The following is a 17,716-nucleotide window of genomic DNA, read 5'->3' as shown; positions in this document are numbered from 1 at the left end:
TGTTAGCCCCGCTGCATGAGCCCGCTGGGTTCTGAGACTCACTGCCAAGGGTCTTTTTGCTGTGTAGATGTACCCCAAGGCACAGAGCTGGGGCTGGGGAGATCTGCATTCAGCTCCCAGCGGCCACAGACTCCCTTCCCCAGACACTGGGCAAATTCTTTCCCTTCTTTACGTCTCATCACTGTGAAATGGGGTAATGATTCTTCCCTCCCATGTGAGGATGCTGTGAGGATAAATCTAACATCTGGGAGGCGCTCAGATATGACAGTAATGGGGTTACCTAAGTACCAAGATAAAGGAAAAAGAGATTCATAGAAATAGTAAATTCAAAATGCTTTGAGGTCCTTGGATGAAAGATGCAAAATATCGTTACATGGTAGAATTGTTCCTACAGCCGGGATGTCCAGATCATATTCTGTACAGGATGCTGACTCCAACCTGAGACCATGTTACAAACCTAGAGCAAGGTACCTTTCTGGGGGGGCCACCTAACCTTCCACCAGTTTTGGTGTCCCCTGCAAATTGGGTCACGGTTGGATTTACACCCAAGAAAAACCCCAAACAGAGAAAGTAGGGTGAAGAGAGGGGTTTGCACTTTTGAGTCAAGTTGCTCAAAGAAACATGGGAACCGTTGAGTGTCCTGCACCAGCCTACAGCGACCCAGTGGAGGGGTAGCGCTCCATTGCATGTCAGTGCTTCACAGGCTCCAGTTTGAGAAGCATTAGTCTGTAAGGAGCTTGCATCTGACCGTTCCCACACTACAGGGAATTGAACTTTCCTCTGCAATAGGTGGGACAGCCAAACCGGGCATTCTTCTGCACCACCAGCCTTTCATTGTTTCCTTAGCCGGCGGGAGTGTGACAGCTGCATATGCCCTGCAAATCCTTAGAAGGTGAGACCTCACAGCCTTTCTATTCCCCGTCTCCTGGGGCCTGGGCTCTCCACTTGGTTATTTAGGCTACTCACTCCTTGCCATTGATTTTCCTGCAGGTAGCTGCTGTGGGAATGGAGAGCTCTGGCTGTGAGCCAGTGGCTACAGCAGGACTCTGTACTATTCTTTGTCAGAGTATTAACGTACTAAGAGAGTAGGTAAGATGTGACTGCGGAGATGCCTGACAGACACAAACACTAGAAAGGAATAAAGGGAAGACAGTGTCCGAGTAGCAGGGACATTCCAGGTTCCTGACCTCCTAAGGGGCTCAGGTGTTCATGCAAGCAGATGACAAGGGATTTGACTATATTTTCAACTCCTATTATTTCCCCCAGTTATCAGGTACTACGATGATGAGCAGTGTATAGAAACCTTTGTAGAACAAACTAGTACGTTCTTATCAAATAACACCGTGCATGCATGAAAGCTGTAAGCAACCATTTAGGAAATACAGCATAGAAGGGCAGGAGATGTACAATCTGGATCCAGATCTGGTTTCTGTAACCCACCCCTTCACACTTTGGGCGATGGAGAGCGGTTCAGATCTGGGGGGAGTTGGGCATGGGCTTCTCTAAAACTCACTCACATGATTGCAAGATGTGCCTGTTTTCACAGGGTTTGAAATGCCATTGTGGTATATTATTGTATCTCCCTGTCTCCGTACAAACTGACACCTTTGTTATGGGCTTGATCCAGTGTTGACTTCAGTGGGCATTGGGTCAGGCCTGATCTATCTGTGCATTCGTACCATGTGCCAAAGCACCTTATGAAATTATTAAAACCGTACGTAGGTCTTACAATCAGTCCTTACTTTCCTCTTCTATTCCCAAACTCTGGAGGCAAGTAGGATCTCCTACACCTTCACTGCTCTTATCCTTCTCATCATGTACCCAAGGGGAACTTTTTCTTAAAAAAGGAAACCCTAGGCCTTTAAGTTTGCTGCGAGCAATCACAATGCCATGTGTTTCTCACTCTCCAAACACAGATTCCCAACTTGCTGCTAAGGAGTTGGCATGTGGATGTCTCCACCAGATACCTCCTGCACTACCAAGTACCAGAACTACCACTGGGGAGCTTTGGGAACGCTGTTCTCTTGTCATTGCTACATCACCGCTTGCATGGAAAGTACATTGTGTGACATACCGTGCCACATATTTTAAGTACCTAAAAATTAGGCATACTAGATAGCTCAGGCAAACTGTGGTGGTCTGTAAAGCCAGTGTTTGGGGCAAGGACTATCTCTCACTCAGTGTATATACAGAACCTAGCACAATGGGGCTTTGATCCTGGATGGGGCCTCTAGGTGCTACCATAGTGCCTTGAATAAGCACTGGAATAAATTGCCTAGGGAGGTTGTGAAATCTCCAGCATTGGAGATTTTTAAGAGCAGGTTAGACAAACCCCTGTCACTAATGGCCTAGATAATACTTAGTCCTGCCATGAGTGCAGGGGACTGGACTAGATGACCTCTCGAGGTCCCTTCCAGTCCTATGAGTCTATAATATAAATAAATAATAACGAAAGAGTGCTACGAAACAGAAACCAATCTCAAAAGAGTTCACCAGCCATGGATTAGTCCCCGGTCCCTTTTCTAAGCACCTCTTTTCTTTAGCTTCTCCATTAAGTCAAATTGCTAAATCCATAACATGAATTGACCAGGCCATATGCTGTGTTGGTGCTAATGATGAGTGACAGACAGGGAATCACTAATAACGAGTGGTAGGCAGAGGATGAACAACAATGAGTGATAGATGTCATTTTGAAGGTTTGATTGCTACAGAGTTTAGCTTCTTTGCAGGGAAGCTGTCCATATGAGATTTCTTTGGATGTAAGAGACATCCCCACCAACTCCTCCTACAAGAGTTCAGCTGTGCCGAGAGGGCTTCCCTCAGGATTTGTCTGGAGAAATGCCATGTTCTAGGAGACTCATTTTTCTGTCCAGGAATGGAAAAGAGGCCTGATATGATTTCCCCATCTCTAATAGAGCTCAACCCCCATGCCCCACTGGGATCCCAGACAGAGATGACTTTGCCCCAGGACTGTCAGAGATTCTACTGAAGAGAAGACATATCTGCCTCTAGAATGGACTGACTACACCAAGCGTCGAGAGTTTTTCAATAACATTTCCCTGGGAGGAGCGGGACCCACCCCTTCACTCTTTTAATTTAACCACGGCCCCCAATCCTGCAGTGAGCTTCTCTTTGCAGACTCCTGCACCTGCCCAGAGCCCCGCTGACACTGACACCAAAGAGGGGTCCAGCCGCCTGTATTTCCTATTCTGTCAGTTCTTACATCATGCTCACCACCATCGTATCAAGGAGATACTCTACTCTAGACCATCCGCACGTGCCAGCTATTGTTTTCAGGAGCACTCCCTGCAAAGCCCTGTCACATCCGCTCCTTTTCCGCCTCTCTTGGTTGCCTGAGAAAGCGCGTGTGTTGGAAGGGGGGAAACAAAGGAATCAAGCACAGCACCTCGCTTCTCTTTGCCCTGGAGCTACCCCAAGCGAAGAAGGGGAGAATTTTTGTGAGAGCCTCTGATGGAAAGCATTGGCCCTGCTCAGAAAGCGAAAGAAAAACACCTATTTCATCTTGAGGCAATGTGGGGATGAAAGAGAGTTGTAGCTAAACTAAAGCAACGCCATTTCACTAGCCCCTGTATCAACAGTTCTCAGCTACCCCTACTACTAACCACAGTCCCTAAGCTCCAGCTGCTGGGAGGCGTCTCTTTTTAAAGGCATCTGACTGGTTGCTCCGAAGCGATCCCAGGTGTGGCCCATTCTCCCTCTAGTCAGAAGCTCTAACTGGGTTTTTCAGTGGTTATCCAATGTTCCTGTGTAGGAGCAGGACAATTATTAACCCGCTCTGTGCTGGATGTGATCCTGGCCCCTGCATCTTGCTCTAGTCCCCGTTCATCTTCTGGACTAACGAATGTTGGGGTTTTTCGTCAAAATAATGTGGCTCTTTTCTCATTAAAAGAGAAATACAAACAGTTTCCAATCTTAACTAAACTGATATAAGCCACTCATGGGTTTGCATCAGTTTAGAAAATCCAGTGCAAGGGCTATCAGTGCAACCTTCTCATGTAGACAAGCCCGTAGTTCTTTAGCTCAAGCTGGAGAGACGCATGCTTTATCTCTGGGAATCCTGGGCTCAGGCCTTGATGACAGCCAAGATGAGGGTTGTTACATGTACGCAGCAGCTAATGCATTGTGGGTGCTATCTGTAACAATCTGACCATCTCCTTTTCCTCCATATTTTGTGGTTTCAGAGAAAACAGGACCCAGAACCAAAACCAACCTCGGTCTTTGATCAGGGGCGGCGAGTTATATGGGGCCCGTGGTGCCCATGCTCCAGCAAATTTAGGGTCCGGGGGCCTGGCTCCACCAATGTCCGGGGCTGGGTCTCTCCCCCGGCCCCGCCTGCCACTCCACATGCCTCCCCCAGAGTGTCCCCCAGCCCCACCTGCTACCCCCGTGTGCCTCCCCTGGAGCGTCCCTGCCTCCGCCCTGGGCTGCGGGTGGCTGCCCTCCCACTCTGCGCTGCGCTCCCTCGCCGGCCGCTGCTGGCTACCAAAGGGAGCGACGCCGGCAGCAGGCTGAGGTGGCAGCGCAGCCGCTGTCTGCAGAGGGAGGAGGCGCACACAGGGTGGCAGCTCCCCCCCTCTCCCCCCCGGCACCCACCACAGGAGAGGCAAGGGGGCTTCCTGGACCTGAGAGGGGCCTGGCCCCAAGGAGCACATGCAGTGATGGTGCCTGGTGAGTGTGCTGCTGGGGGGGGATGGGGCTGGGGGGACTTGGAGTCCTCCTCTCTGGCCCCAGCCCCAGGACAGCTTGACTGCACCCCAACTCTCAGCCCCAGACCTGAGCCCCCTTCTGCAATGTGAACCCCACAGCCCTCACCGCCACACCCCAACCCTCTGCCGTAGCCCTGAGCCCCTCCCACATCCCAAACCCCTCATCCCCAGCCAGAGCCCTCACCCCCCCACACCCCAACCCTCTGCCCTAGCCCTGAGCCCCTCCCACACCCCAAACCCCTCATCCCCCACCCCAGCCAGAGCCCTCACCCCCCACACCCCAACCGTCTGCCCTAGCCCTGAGCCTCCTCCCACACCTCAATCCCCTCATCCCCACCCCAGAGCCCTCACCTCCAGCCAGAGCCCTCATCCCCCCACATTGTGTAATATAGGGAAACTGTTAAACGCTTATTGTTTCCAGTCCATTTTTAGATTATTTTAAAAAATATTTATCAGCTTACAAGGTGGGGTGTGGGGGGGGGGGGCAGGACACGGACCCATCCTGGACACCACCAAAAATTATACAAACCTACTGCCCCTGTCTTCAATTTGACCAACACAGTGTTACAAAACAAATCATACCCATTCCTGTGGCTTTTCCGCATCTCAGAAAACCTCACGCTCCAGAAAACAAAGCAAACAGGAGCAAGAAGGGAGGTTTCTCCAAAGGCTGCCATGGTTTACAGCTCCTCAACTCTCCCTATAAAAGTCTTCCAAGCAAAGTTTATTCTGCATTGACTCACTCTGGTCTCTGCACCAGAACTGACCCTGCTTGTCTGCTGCGAGGGCATCAGCTTTTCAGCTGTCTCCCACAAAAGCAGCATTAAAGGAGGAGAAGGCTGTATTGATTTTTACATCTTTCCTTATGGACCCTCATTTTTCATTTAAAACCCATGGGCACTTCTGCTGCTGTAAATTGCTCAGGCCATTGAAAATACTCTAGAATTCTTTCCTCTTTACTATAATAATATTGAAGAACTATTTTATTTCTTCAAGGTCGTGAAAAGGGACCCAGGAAAAGCACCTCGCTTCAGCTTCCGGCCTATGGCGTCAAAAGCCTTTCTGTTGAGACCATTTCCGGCTCAGTACCTGATGTTAGATTATTTATTTTTTTAAATTATTTTTCACATGGCATGTAATTAGACTGTCAAACTCATTGCCACAGGGTGTCATGGAGGTCAAGAATTTAGCCAGAGTCAAAAAAGAGATTGGCTGTTTATATGGATAACAAAAATATATAGGGTTATTACAGTGAATGCTAAAACTTCGTCTGGAGTATTACATTTTGCATATTAAACCTCATGCTTCAGGATTTAAATCATTTTCTAACTAGTAGAGATTAGGATGAGACCTAACATGGGGGTGTAATTTCTTCTTAACTCTGCAACATGCTTTCGTCAGACACAGCAGGTGAGAGCAAGTGGTCACACTAACAGTGTTGTTAAGCTCTTTAGTGGCATGCCTGTTTATCTAGTGAGATGATTGTCAAAGTGTTTAACACTTTACCAGGAACTCTGGATGATAACAGCTCACCTTAAGTGATCACTCTGGTTACAGTGTGTATGGTAACACCCATTGTTTCATGTTCTGTGTGTATATAAATCTCCCCACTGTATTTTCCACTGAATGCATCCGATGAAGTGAGCTGTAGCTCACGAAAGCTTATGCTCAAATAAATTGGTTAGTCTCTAAGGTGCCACAAGTACTCCTTTTCTTTTTGCGAATACAGACTAACAAGGCTGCTACTCTGAAACTCATCTTGTTATGTTGCCCAGCCAGGAGAGCAGGATGCAACACACACTGTGCATATGGATTGCAAGTGCATTTTCTTTTTTTCTGACTTTCTTTCTCCTCCCCTGTGCTGTCTTCCTATTTGAATGCGTGGAGGGGGACATTAAGAGTCCACAGCATAGGACCATAGGCAGCTCTTTCTCCCATTGTTCTCCCACTTGTCCCTGGTCTTTAAAGCCCAAACATGTGAGGGATTGTTAACCACTTGAGGCCATATTTCTCCCCTTTGTTGAGTGCCGTGGAGAAGGTGGTCTTGGTAAAGCTCTAGCGAAAGCTGTCTCTGTAGACTATAAAGCATTAGGCCATGGGGATTCATGGCCTTGCTCTCTCGCCCGCCCTAAATTGATCGGATAAACACTTGTTTATTATCATCTGTAAACCTGCTAGGGTCCCCACCTCCCTGTGACAGAGCAAAGCAGAAGGGCTGCCTCCGCCCCACCGTACTGGGGCAGCATTGATTCTAGGCAGCACTTCCCAGGGAGCTTGGTTAAAGGTTGTGGCGTGGGTCCAGGCAGTTGCACCAGCAATGGCTGGGCCGGACTGGCTTGGTCTCTGTAGGGTTTCAAAATCCCACCCATTATCTCCAGCTCCCCTTGCAGATTCTCCTTCGCTGCCCCCTCTGCACTGCCAGACTGGGCGCTGCTGGTCGTGGCACGGCTAGGAGCTGCCGGCATTTCTGCGCTGAGAGGAGTGACGTCCGCATGGCAGATGACAGGTCCTATTAGAATAGAAGGTGAACGTTCTCTTCCCGTGGCACTGGGCTCCGCTCCGCTCCTCCCGCTCCCTCTCACCGGACGTTAGCGTCCCTCAGGCTTGGATCGCAGCAAGGCAGTAGTGGCAGATGATGTGGCATGGTCACTGTCCCCACAAAAGCAACGTACGGAAGCGCCGAGCCTCCCTGCGAACAGGGTTTGTCTGTCTCCTGGGCCTGTCCAAACTGCTGTCGGCAACGAGCAGGGGATTCTGAATAGGAGAGGTGCTGGCTAGAAAGCAAGCTGAGCACCCATATCAACTGCAGGCAGAATCTGGAGAGAGCACGGTTCCATTATGCAGTGTAGACGAGCCCTAAGTGTGCTTAAACCCTGTCCCCATTCAGTGCTAAAGCCTGGGACATGTAGCCTGGGTACGGGACACTGTTCTGAGTCTCCAGGCCCCTCTGCCTGCCGAGCACAGGCCCCTCTGCAGGGCTTACTGCAATCTGGAGGGGGCAGGATCCACAGAGATGGGTGTGTCTTTGGCATCAGCTCTTCATCCCACCTCGGCCTCCATGGGCCCTGGCTAAGAACACCTGAGCAGCCCCTCTGCTGTCCCAGCCTGGCCATGCCCAGGACTGGCCATGCTAGGGTGGAGCTCTCCTATGTAGAAATAAGTGGCATGGTGCCCCTCAGGATTTGGACCAATAGAAACCGGGTGCCCCTTTCAAGTGTTTACTGTACAGCAAAGGAAACTTGCGGGAACCTGCCAATCTCCACCCTTCCTGCCTCTTCCCCTGTCAGTTCTTGGCTTATGCTGCAGGAATGCAGCAAGAGCAGCCGGGTACCAGTCACATTGCAGCTCTGAGCAGGGATTGAACACCCCACGCCCGCGTTGTGCTGGCTGCTACAGCATCGCCTCCCCTTGCACGGGGCTGAGGCCTCGCAAACATATGGCTGGTGTAATCGAGTTGAACTCTGATAAACTTTAGTCCCCCTGAGAGGAGATAAACCACAGGAAAGGAAGAGGGCGGGAGGGGGAGAGGGAGAAAGACCTCAGCAAAGTGCACATGATGCACTTGTGCTCCTTTTGACAAACTTCCTTTTAAGGGCTCCTGCTGGGCTGCTCAGAGCACAATAATCCCATTAAACTGCCAGGTGCTTTTTTCCCTTTGGTCTTCCCACTTTCCTCACTGCTGCCACTTTCAGAGGCGTCTGCCTGAAAAGAGACGCTTCCTCCATCATGCTCAGAGCAGGAAGGGTGGAGGGTGTGGAGAGATCGTGGGAGAGCTAGGTGTCTGGGTGAGGGGGAGGATAATTGGTGGAGAAGGAAGCGGGAGGCAGTTGCAGGTGGGGATGGGTGGCATGCAGCGTGATAGAAGGTGCGTGACAAGGGTGGCCAGGCTCACTGCTGGGCCCCATATCCATTATGCACAGCGGAGCTAGCAGGCAGGCGCGTACAGATCCCTGATCTTGAGGCTGCTTCTGCACTAGCCTCGGCTCCAGTGCTCTTTAGAGCAGCCTCAAGGCTACTCTAAAGTACAGTGACTAGTAACCACACCGAAGGGGTGGGGATTGCTGGAGTTCATCCTGCTCCTGCCAGTCCCCTTCCTGCTCCTCCTCACACACCCCTACACTGTGCCCAGGAGAGGGGAGGATTGCATAGGAAGCTACATCAGCTGAGGACTGCCCCCTCCCACGTGGATAATAACCCTTCCTTTCTCTGGCTCGTTTAGAGGACGTCTACACTGAAAACGCTACAGTTGCAGTGCTGCAGCTGCCAAGCTGTAGCGCTTCCGTGTAGACACACACTACGTCGATGGGCGGGGGTCTCAGAATCTGAACATAGCGCAAGGTTTCCATACTATTCCCGCCCCCGCCACCCATCAATATAACAGGAACTCGCCCGTTGTTCACACTCTCTGCCTTGTGAAAATGGGAGCCAGGGAGATTAATTCCTTAGCTGAAATACAACTGCGATGGGTGGTAGGAGGGGATGGGGAGGGAAGCTGCTGGTTGTCATTTATTCGTTACACAGCCTAGAATGAAGTGTTCCTCATTACTTCTTAATTAGAAACTGAAGATGCCTGTAGGTAGCATGCAAATCATTTACTGTTTTATTGCACTGTGCCAAAGAGTGGCTGCAGGGAGAAAGGGGAAGCGACTCTGAAGTGGGAAGAGCCACCCGAGACGCTCGTGTTTGAGTTGTAATGTCTCCCCATCGCTGATGTGTTTAGCTGGGCACGGTAGGGGAATAATCTCAGCAAATGGAGATGCTGATGGTGGAAGTCTGTGGATGTAAGAAGCGAGTTTGTGTGGTTCTCTTTATTCCTGAGGCTGGGGAGCAAGCAGAAGTCAGCAGCGCTAATTTCTTGTTAACTGCTTTTCCCACCTGTAGATCTCAAAGCACTTTGCAAAGGTGTGTATTATTATCCCACGGCTGCAGAGAAGGCAATGCCCCACCGTAGTGTTGCCAACAGCCCCTTCTATGAATGTGGAGTCCAGGCCAGAATTTAGGGCGTGACATTAGGCAGCACAAGCTGTGTCAACCAGTCTGGGCGTCAGAGAGAACCACATTTATACCCGTTACAATGCAGCCCTGTCTCTTCTCTACCACAAGAGAAACAAAGTGACTTGCCCAAGTAGCAAAGCTGGTCATTTAAAGTAAAGATGTAACTTTACCTCCTAGAATTTAGGCCAGCTCCAGGTCCAATCCCAGCACTGCGTCTTGTGGGTGAGACGTAAAGCCAACATCTTAGCCACTTGTAGTCACTGATTAGTCCAACTCTGTCTTCTGCGGGGTTCTTGCACCTTCCTCTATAGCAGCTGGTGCTGGCTACTGTCAGAAATGGGATCATGGACTCGATAAACCCCAAATCTGACCCAGCCTGGCAATCCCTATGTTCTTACTGAGGATCCATGGATTTTTTCACAAGGGTGGGGATTGTTAAACCTGCTGTTCTCTCTGGATCCCAGGGTATTAACTGATTTCCTCCTCCAATTCTAACGGGATATAATATTCCTCTTCATTCCCTGTCCTAAACTCTCAGCATACACTGTTAAGCTGCTGTGAGGTTCCTCCCCAGAACTGGCTGCATTTGCAGTGGCTTGCAAAGACGATGCCTGCAAAGCTGTCAGGTGTTTTGGGAGGAAAGGAGCTATAGAAATGCAAGATATTAGGCTCTGATCTAGCTCCCATTCCAGTCAATGGAAAGACTCTAATGGGAGCTGGATCAGACCCCCTCCCTCCCCCCCCGCCGCCCCCGCTGGCTAGGGGACAGCCCATAGGGCACTTGCTTGTCAGCTTTCCCGAAGTGCACATGCTCACTGCATGATGCCTGCAGTCTGTTACTGCTTGTTTGCAGGGAGTTGTGGGCTCAGAATCTGGGTTTTAAGAGGCGCCTTTTTTTATGATTGTTATCTTCAGTTCAAACGACTGGCCCTACAGGGCTGCTTGCTGGAGTCTGTAAGAAAGACAAGCGCTCGCTGTGTGACTGGGAATTCAATGTCTGAGCCACGTGACACCTGCTGGAACTGCGGAGGCCTGCCACGCCAAGGAGTCAATCAGCACTTGGCAATTTACGGCTTCAGACCTTGCTCCCTTCAGCTGACAGCAGCTGAGATGCAGCCCTCCCTGTTGCCAATGGCTTCAGGAGATCACCACCGACATGCCTGAGCAATGGGGTCTGTCCTCACCTGTAAACCTTAGAAGCATCACTAGCAACGCCAGAGCTGCATGAAAGAAAGGGGCCTCCCCACTCTGCCCCCCCATGATACCTCCTTCTGAGACGTACCCAGGGGTGTCCTGCAAAGCACTCCCTGGCCCATAGAGCCAATAGAACCCTGAGCATCTTGGACTCAAATGAATGTTCCCCCCTTTCTTTCGGAGGCGTATTGAGGGGAGGTGCTAAAACTGGATGGCAGTGCCTGCAACTGCAACTGGGCTACTTCTGTTGCTGCTGCTTTCCTGCTCTGTTTGGAGCCAGAGATTTTAATTTCCTGGATTTCTGTACTCCATTTATTTTGCTCCTGGGCCCTTTTCCCTTCCTGTATGGAACCTGCCAGTGGCCCAGGCAACTGGTGTGCAAAGTAAAGCTGCAGGAGCTGGCAGCAGCTTTCTTTCTAAATAACAGAGCCAGGGCGACCAGGGCATCTGACCAGATGCCCACAGAAGTCAGTGGAAAGATTCTCATTGATTTCAGAGGGCTTTGGGTGCACCCCCTCAGGCCCAACACGCCCACAGAGATCTACAACATGGCAACATGTGGCTACCTTGATATTATTTGCATGTGACAAAATGAACAAGATTCTTGCCCAGGCAGAACAGTTGAGCTACAGACAATGCACTGGACTGGTTGGTCTCCATGTGTAGTTTAATGAGTCCTTTAGTCTGTTGGGCCACAGCTGTTCGCATACCCGGAAGATGGCTTTTTTTATTGCATCACTGCAGTAGCACTTCACTGTAGACACGCCAGCGGTGGGAGGGGCTCTCCTGCCGTTGTAATTAATCCATCTCCCATATAGGCCGTAGCTAGGTCAACAGAAGAATTCTTCAGTCAACCTAGCACTGTCTACACAGGGGGTTACGCTGGCTTAACTGTGTCTCTCAAGGGGTTGGATTTTTGATCTCACTGTTTAGTGTAAACCTGGTCTTAGCTCCTTACTCTCCACACATTGAGAGAGTGCAAGGAACATGCATGGGATAGGCAAGAGTGTCCTTAACTAGGCATGATGGTCCTTTCATGTTTCTAAGACCTGATCGACATGACAAAGTTAGGGTAACCCAGCTACGTCGCTCAGAGGCGTGAAACATCCACACCCTGGAACAACGCAGTTAAGCTGACCTAACCCCCCGGTGTAGGCAGCACCAGGTTGAAGGATGAATTCTTCTCTTAACCTAGCTATCGCCTCCTGGGGAGGTGGATTACTTATGCCGATATGATAACCCCCCCTGTTCGCCTAGATAGCGTCTACACTGAAGCACTACGGCTGTGCAGCTTCAAGTGTAGACAAACCCTTTAGATATTCCTTTTATTAGACATTGGATAACTGATGCATCATCTCTGTGTGATCCATGCACTTTAATCACTATGGGTCTTTCCCGCAAAAGTCTCACACACGCGCACGCACATTTCTTCCAAATGAGAGCTTTTTGTGACAGAGAAGAGAAATGAACAGGTCAAGGGAGCCTCCTCGTGTCACTCCAAACAGAGCTTAGGGCACGAACAGCCCTTACGAGCTGGAGGACCTGCAAATTTGACAGTAACAAATTGAGAGGTCAGGAAAAGGAAGAGGCTGAGATTATAAGGGTGACTGCTCCTGCCCAAGCTCCCATCTCCACTGTCAGACAGATTCACTGCCTTGAATGGTGATGGCAAGATGTTGGCCAGGTAACTGAAGGCTTTTAGCGAAAACAGGTGTGGTGCCGTGCCCAACCCACCTTCAATACAAACGGAAGGTGATTGGAGAGACTATAGGCTAAACATTGACAGATAAATACTATGATTCCCCCCCACCCCTTTTTCCATACACAGACAAGTCTTTTCTTAATTTTTTAAAACTAAATTTTGGGATGCGTCTAGAAGTGAGGAGCAGAGAGCAGTACACGTAGGGGAGACACAAGTTTCCCCTACACAGCTCAGGCTCTGTGACTCAGCCCTGACATGCAACCTGTTTCCTTGCTTTTCCAGTCCTACCCTCCCTACTGCGCTGTCAGGACACTTCAGTCCTCACTGGCAGCACCTGCTGCCATTTCTGGCTTCTCCTCACCAGGGGCCAGGGACTTGTCAAGAACTAAAACACCTAATGCCCCCCACTACTCAACCCAACTCACAGCCCCGCCAACTGCATGGGTCACCGAAGTCACCCGCTTCTGCATTTCATAAAGGTGTCGCCTAGCTCCTGGGCTCAGGTAGAGTCTTCTGTTGGTTCTCATGCCTTAAAGATGAGATTTAGCTACAACAATCCTACCTATAAATATATATCTCATCTTAATTGCAAAACTCCATATGGTGAAAACAACAGGGCTCTGAGATAGGAGGGTGCTCCACGCAGCCAGGAAGCCAGCATCCTCCCAGCAGGGCAAAGGAAAGGGCAGACTGTGGCAGCTGCAGCCAGGCGAATGGTGCATGCATAAGACCTGCTGGACCTCAAGTCCATACATGGGGAATGATGGCATCAGAGTGGACTGTGCCATCATCACGAGGAAGTTGGGAGACCCAATGTGGTGTTCTGATGGAGGGGAAAAGGAAAACCTGCCAGCTCCCAAGTATTCCACCTGGAAGGAAGCGCTTAAAGAGAGAAGAATAGCAAGAAACAGCTAATGTATGTTTTAGAAGGCAGCAGGGAGTAGATGTTTTCACTGAAAAGGAAAAGAAAAAGAACCATGCTAATCCCTACAGCCCACCCTGACACTGTCTGCTTTATACCTCCCATTAACCACCTAATTAAATACACCATGGAGCCAGTTCCAGGATTTCTATTTGCCAAATAAATTGTAAATACACTTCCTCGACCTTGAGCATTACGGCGGTGAGCTGCTGGGATTTGTGCTTATGAGACTGAGTTGATGTGGCTGGGAGTTAAGCAGAGAAACCATTTCTCCGGGGGAAGATCACCGGGCAAGAGAGCTCTGGAGCAATTCCATGGCTGCATGGATTTCACAGCAGTCATTCGTCCCTCCTTACTGTGACCACATGAGTTTTCATTGCCCTCAGAAAAGACGGAGCTCAGGACCACGTGTTATGAAAACACAAGCCTGTCTCTTGCACTAAAGGAGACATTCACTAGCTGGAATAGTATTAGGAATTAGGGTCTAATCTAGCATCTGCAGTACCCACTGAACTACTATTCATTACCGTAGTGCCACGGAGCACCAGGTGTGGGTGAGGACCCCCCTGTGCTAGGCGCTGTACAAACGCAGAACAAAAGAGAGTCCCTGCCCCAAAGAGCTTACAGCCAGAGCACCCTCTGAAAATCACAGCCTTCCTCTACATCCGCGGCGAGCTGCTGCCACTAGAGGGTGACATGGATATCAAAACAATAGCACCTTACAAATATCATACAGGAGATAGATAATCCACTCACTCATAGCTTGCTATTAAGTAATTACCATCAGTCCTCGTTTGCACAGTTTCATAAACTCACAGCATGGGGACTGAAATGTGCAATCGTCGAAGGTCTGACAAGGCCCAGAGGACTGATTCTGAATGCTTCCTGTACCCCCAAACACTGCTCAGGGCACAAACGGGGCGCTGCTGTCCCTGAACAGACTGGTTCCCTCGTTGTGTTTCTCTAAATTAACCTTTTTAAAAATGAGGCTAGGTTATTGGCCTATTGTCCCACCCATAGCGTGGAGGACCGGTGGGCTGATTTCCATCTGGCCCTACCCTTTGACCTACCCCACCACCATTTTCATTGGGGGGGGGTGTCTAAGGGATCATGCAAGGTCTTCTCCCCCCTCCTGCCCACAGCTAGATACACTCAGAGGGGAGCAGGAGAGAATGAAGCAGAGATAACGATAGCCGGAATGAGAAGGAACCGAGAACATGAGAACAAGAGAATGAGAGAAGAGAAGATGCAGAGAAATAATGAGAGAGGAAATAAGAGAGAATGAAAGAGACAGACAGTGAATTAAAGAGAATGAGAAATGACTAGAGATAATGAGAGGGAGAGAGAAAAGGATATGAACGAGAGAGGATGAGGAAAAAGAGCCGAGAGCTTGGGAGAGAAAGAATGCGTAAGAACAAGAGAGATAACAGGTAAAGAAAGTAGAACCTTTTTTCTGAAAGGGAGAAAAAAAATGCAACGAGAATGGGAATCGATGAGGCGCAGAGAAGGGAAGCGTCCTTTCATCAGCAAGTTTGCCAGATGAAGCTAGGAGATAAATCACAGAGTGGAAGGAGGCCAGGTCTCAGTGCCTGCTCTGGCTGCCTCTCTCCCTTTGTCATCTGTCTAATAGCCCGGCATTGGGAGATGAATGGTTGCAGCTGAGTTCCAGCCTTTTCCCTCCTCTCCTCTCCGCTCCCTTACTGCAGTGAGAAGGGGCTGTCACATACTCGATTGCAAGAGGGCCGCCTGGCTGGCTGGGAGATGCTAGGTTTGGACGATGTGAGGCGGAGAAGCTGCCCTGGGGATGCTTATCAAGGGCGCTGGGAGGGTCTGTTCTCCTCTGCCCATCTGATCATTGATGAGTTTGTGACGGTGAGTTCGATGTCCAGTCAACAGAGGGAAAGCGAAAGAGAGAGAAAGGCTCTGTCTACAATACTCTGCTTTTAGCCACAGGGCTGTGCCGCGACAGCTGTGCTGCTGAAAGGTGCGCCGTGTACCCACTGTTTGTCGGCAGGGGAGAGCTCTCCTGCCGACAGAAAACTTCCACCCCCAGAGAGCGGTGTTGGTGTTGTCGGCAGGAGAGCAGTTCTGCCAACAAAGCGCTGTTCACACCAGTGCTTGTCATTGACAAAACATTTGTTTTTTGGGGGGGGTGGGGGGTTGTTAACACCTCTGAACGACAAAAGTTTTGCCTTTCACTTGCCAATGTCGACAAAGAGACCAAAAAGGGAGAGCGAGACAAGGCTGAAAATGGGTCAAATTCAGACTTGATGTAAATAGCAGCAACTCAGTTGACTTCCCATTTCACCTCTACCAGGTCTGAATTTGGCCCAGAGATTGAAAGCTGCCCTGGTGTGATGTAACCAGCGGGCTTGGCTGTGGGATGGACAGACTTGTGAGCTGTCTTTTTAATCCATCTGCCTCTCCAACGTGCCATATGCTGTACTGGCTTCCCATCCAACCAGATCTGCTTGAAGATCCTGGTTCTGATCTCTGAGGCCATGGTGGGCTGGTCCCTGGACACCTTAAAAGACTGTTCCTCTTTGTGAAATATTGGAACAGTTGTGTTGATCCGGATCTGCTCTTGCTTTTCATAATTTTGTTGGGACCCAGACATTACAGTGACGTGCATGATAGATAGATAGATGCATGCTTGCTTTGGAAACATGGACTATTCAAAGACTATTGTATTCATGTTATCAGTATGTCTCTTTGTGGGGTAGCTAGTGATTGTATTTCTGACTCAATGGGTGAGCTAAAAGATGTTACCTGAAGAAACTAAAGACACTGGGGGGTATTTAATACAAATCCCCAATACTGCAACAATGCAGGTAACAAGTCTTTTGAAGTTTTGCTCCTGGGGAAATAGCAGAGACCAGTCTGACCTGGCTCAAGAGGCCTTAACAGACAAAGGACCTGAAACAGTATGAAAAAGGACAGCCCTAGCCTGGGAGATGGGCACTGCCACTTGATCCAAGAACTGACATGAGTTGGTGAGCAGAGATAGGCCCAGTAAGGGGACCGGAAGTCCTTTAAAACCTGCCAAGGTCTCCACTGGAAGATGTGTGACTATGCAGTGAGGTGAATAGGCTGTTTGCTGTTTTCAAGTTGTGTTATCGCAGAAATGCTTAGGCACCAAAATACATGACTAGATTTTGGCAGAGCCTGGCACGCTGAGTGATGGCTCTTGTGAAACTCTGACCCTTATTTAGGTTCTTCATGGGGAACTGTGCTCTTTTGAAAAGCAATCCCAAAAGGCCCAACACAAAGCTTACAAGCAAGGAAATGAAAAGTTCAGGCTACCAACAGGCTACCTCTTCTCCCCTGCCCACACCCACCTGGCATGTAGCACAACCACGGTACTCCACAAGGAGCATGCCACAATCTTATGTCTCAGGAGGGATTCCAGCCTCTGAGCATCCTCTTCCCCAAATGCCACCCAGCCACCTGCACCAGACATAGAACAGACTCCTCCCCCCCAGGCACCTCCTTTGTGTGGAGTTCTACATATACACCAGAGTCTGGGAAGAAGTCGAATGAGCTCTGGAGACTGGACTCCCTTCACAAATTTTGAAGAAGTCCCTCCAGATCAGGAGTGAGGTTACATCTATACCACTTCTGCAGCCGCTCTGTCTATCGGCATACGCATCCCTCTGTTGCCATATGTAACCATTTCTCTAGCTCTCATTTGCTCCGTGCCTCAGTTTCCCTGTCTGTAAATGCACATATTGATACTGATTTCCTTTGTAAAGTGGGAGCCTTCAGGTTACATGGCCATCCATGCACAGCTTGTCCCCAGCACTAAATCTTCATAAAATAAAATAAATAAATACTCATGACATAAAATTCAGGCTCAATATGGAAAGTGGTTGTATCCGAAGGCTCAGGGTGGATGTTAATGAGAAGAACCATTCCTCTTTGGCAGCATTCTAGTGTGTAATTAATGACCTATTTGGCTTTGTATTGTACCCAAGGCAAAGGCAACGTTCCTGGCTTTGGGCAAAACTTGCAATGATTGCTAGCGACTGACCCCGAAAAGCCTCTGCTAGAATTATTCAGTAATGATTCGTAAAGTCTCCAGATGAGCTCTGGGTTAATAATGTTGGTTAATGAAGTTCTTCCCATCCCCCAAGTCTCAGGGGAGGGGGTCGGACTATGTGGACCTGCTACTTGACT

The 17,716-nt window shown here is 49.6% G+C and overlaps 2 protein-coding genes across 5 annotated transcripts in view; one reads left to right on the top strand and one right to left on the bottom strand.

The window, feature by feature from the left end:
- The window catches only part of MDM4 (MDM4 regulator of p53), a 92,406-nt gene extending 85,988 nt beyond the window's left edge, over positions 1-6,418 (top strand). The window contains exon 12 of one of the 3 annotated variants that reach the window (XM_043533587.1): positions 5,724-6,418. In XM_043533587.1, coding sequence (XP_043389522.1) covers positions 5,724-5,866 — 143 coding nt within the window. In that variant the 3' untranslated portion in view covers positions 5,867-6,418. Of the gene's footprint in view, positions 1-394; positions 508-5,723 lie in introns of those variants that run through there. The other 2 variants (XM_037885391.2, XM_043533589.1) reach the window with 2 other exon arrangements.
- The window catches only part of LRRN2 (leucine rich repeat neuronal 2), a 97,667-nt gene that overhangs the window by 9,449 nt on the left and 70,502 nt on the right, over positions 1-17,716 (bottom strand). The window lies entirely within an intron of this gene.

Source organism: Chelonia mydas, chromosome 21 (assembly GCF_015237465.2).
Source record: "Chelonia mydas isolate rCheMyd1 chromosome 21, rCheMyd1.pri.v2, whole genome shotgun sequence".
NCBI lineage: Eukaryota > Metazoa > Chordata > Testudines > Cheloniidae > Chelonia > Chelonia mydas.
Note: the sequence above shows the minus strand (reverse complement) of the source record. Positions and strands in the feature narration are given on the sequence as shown.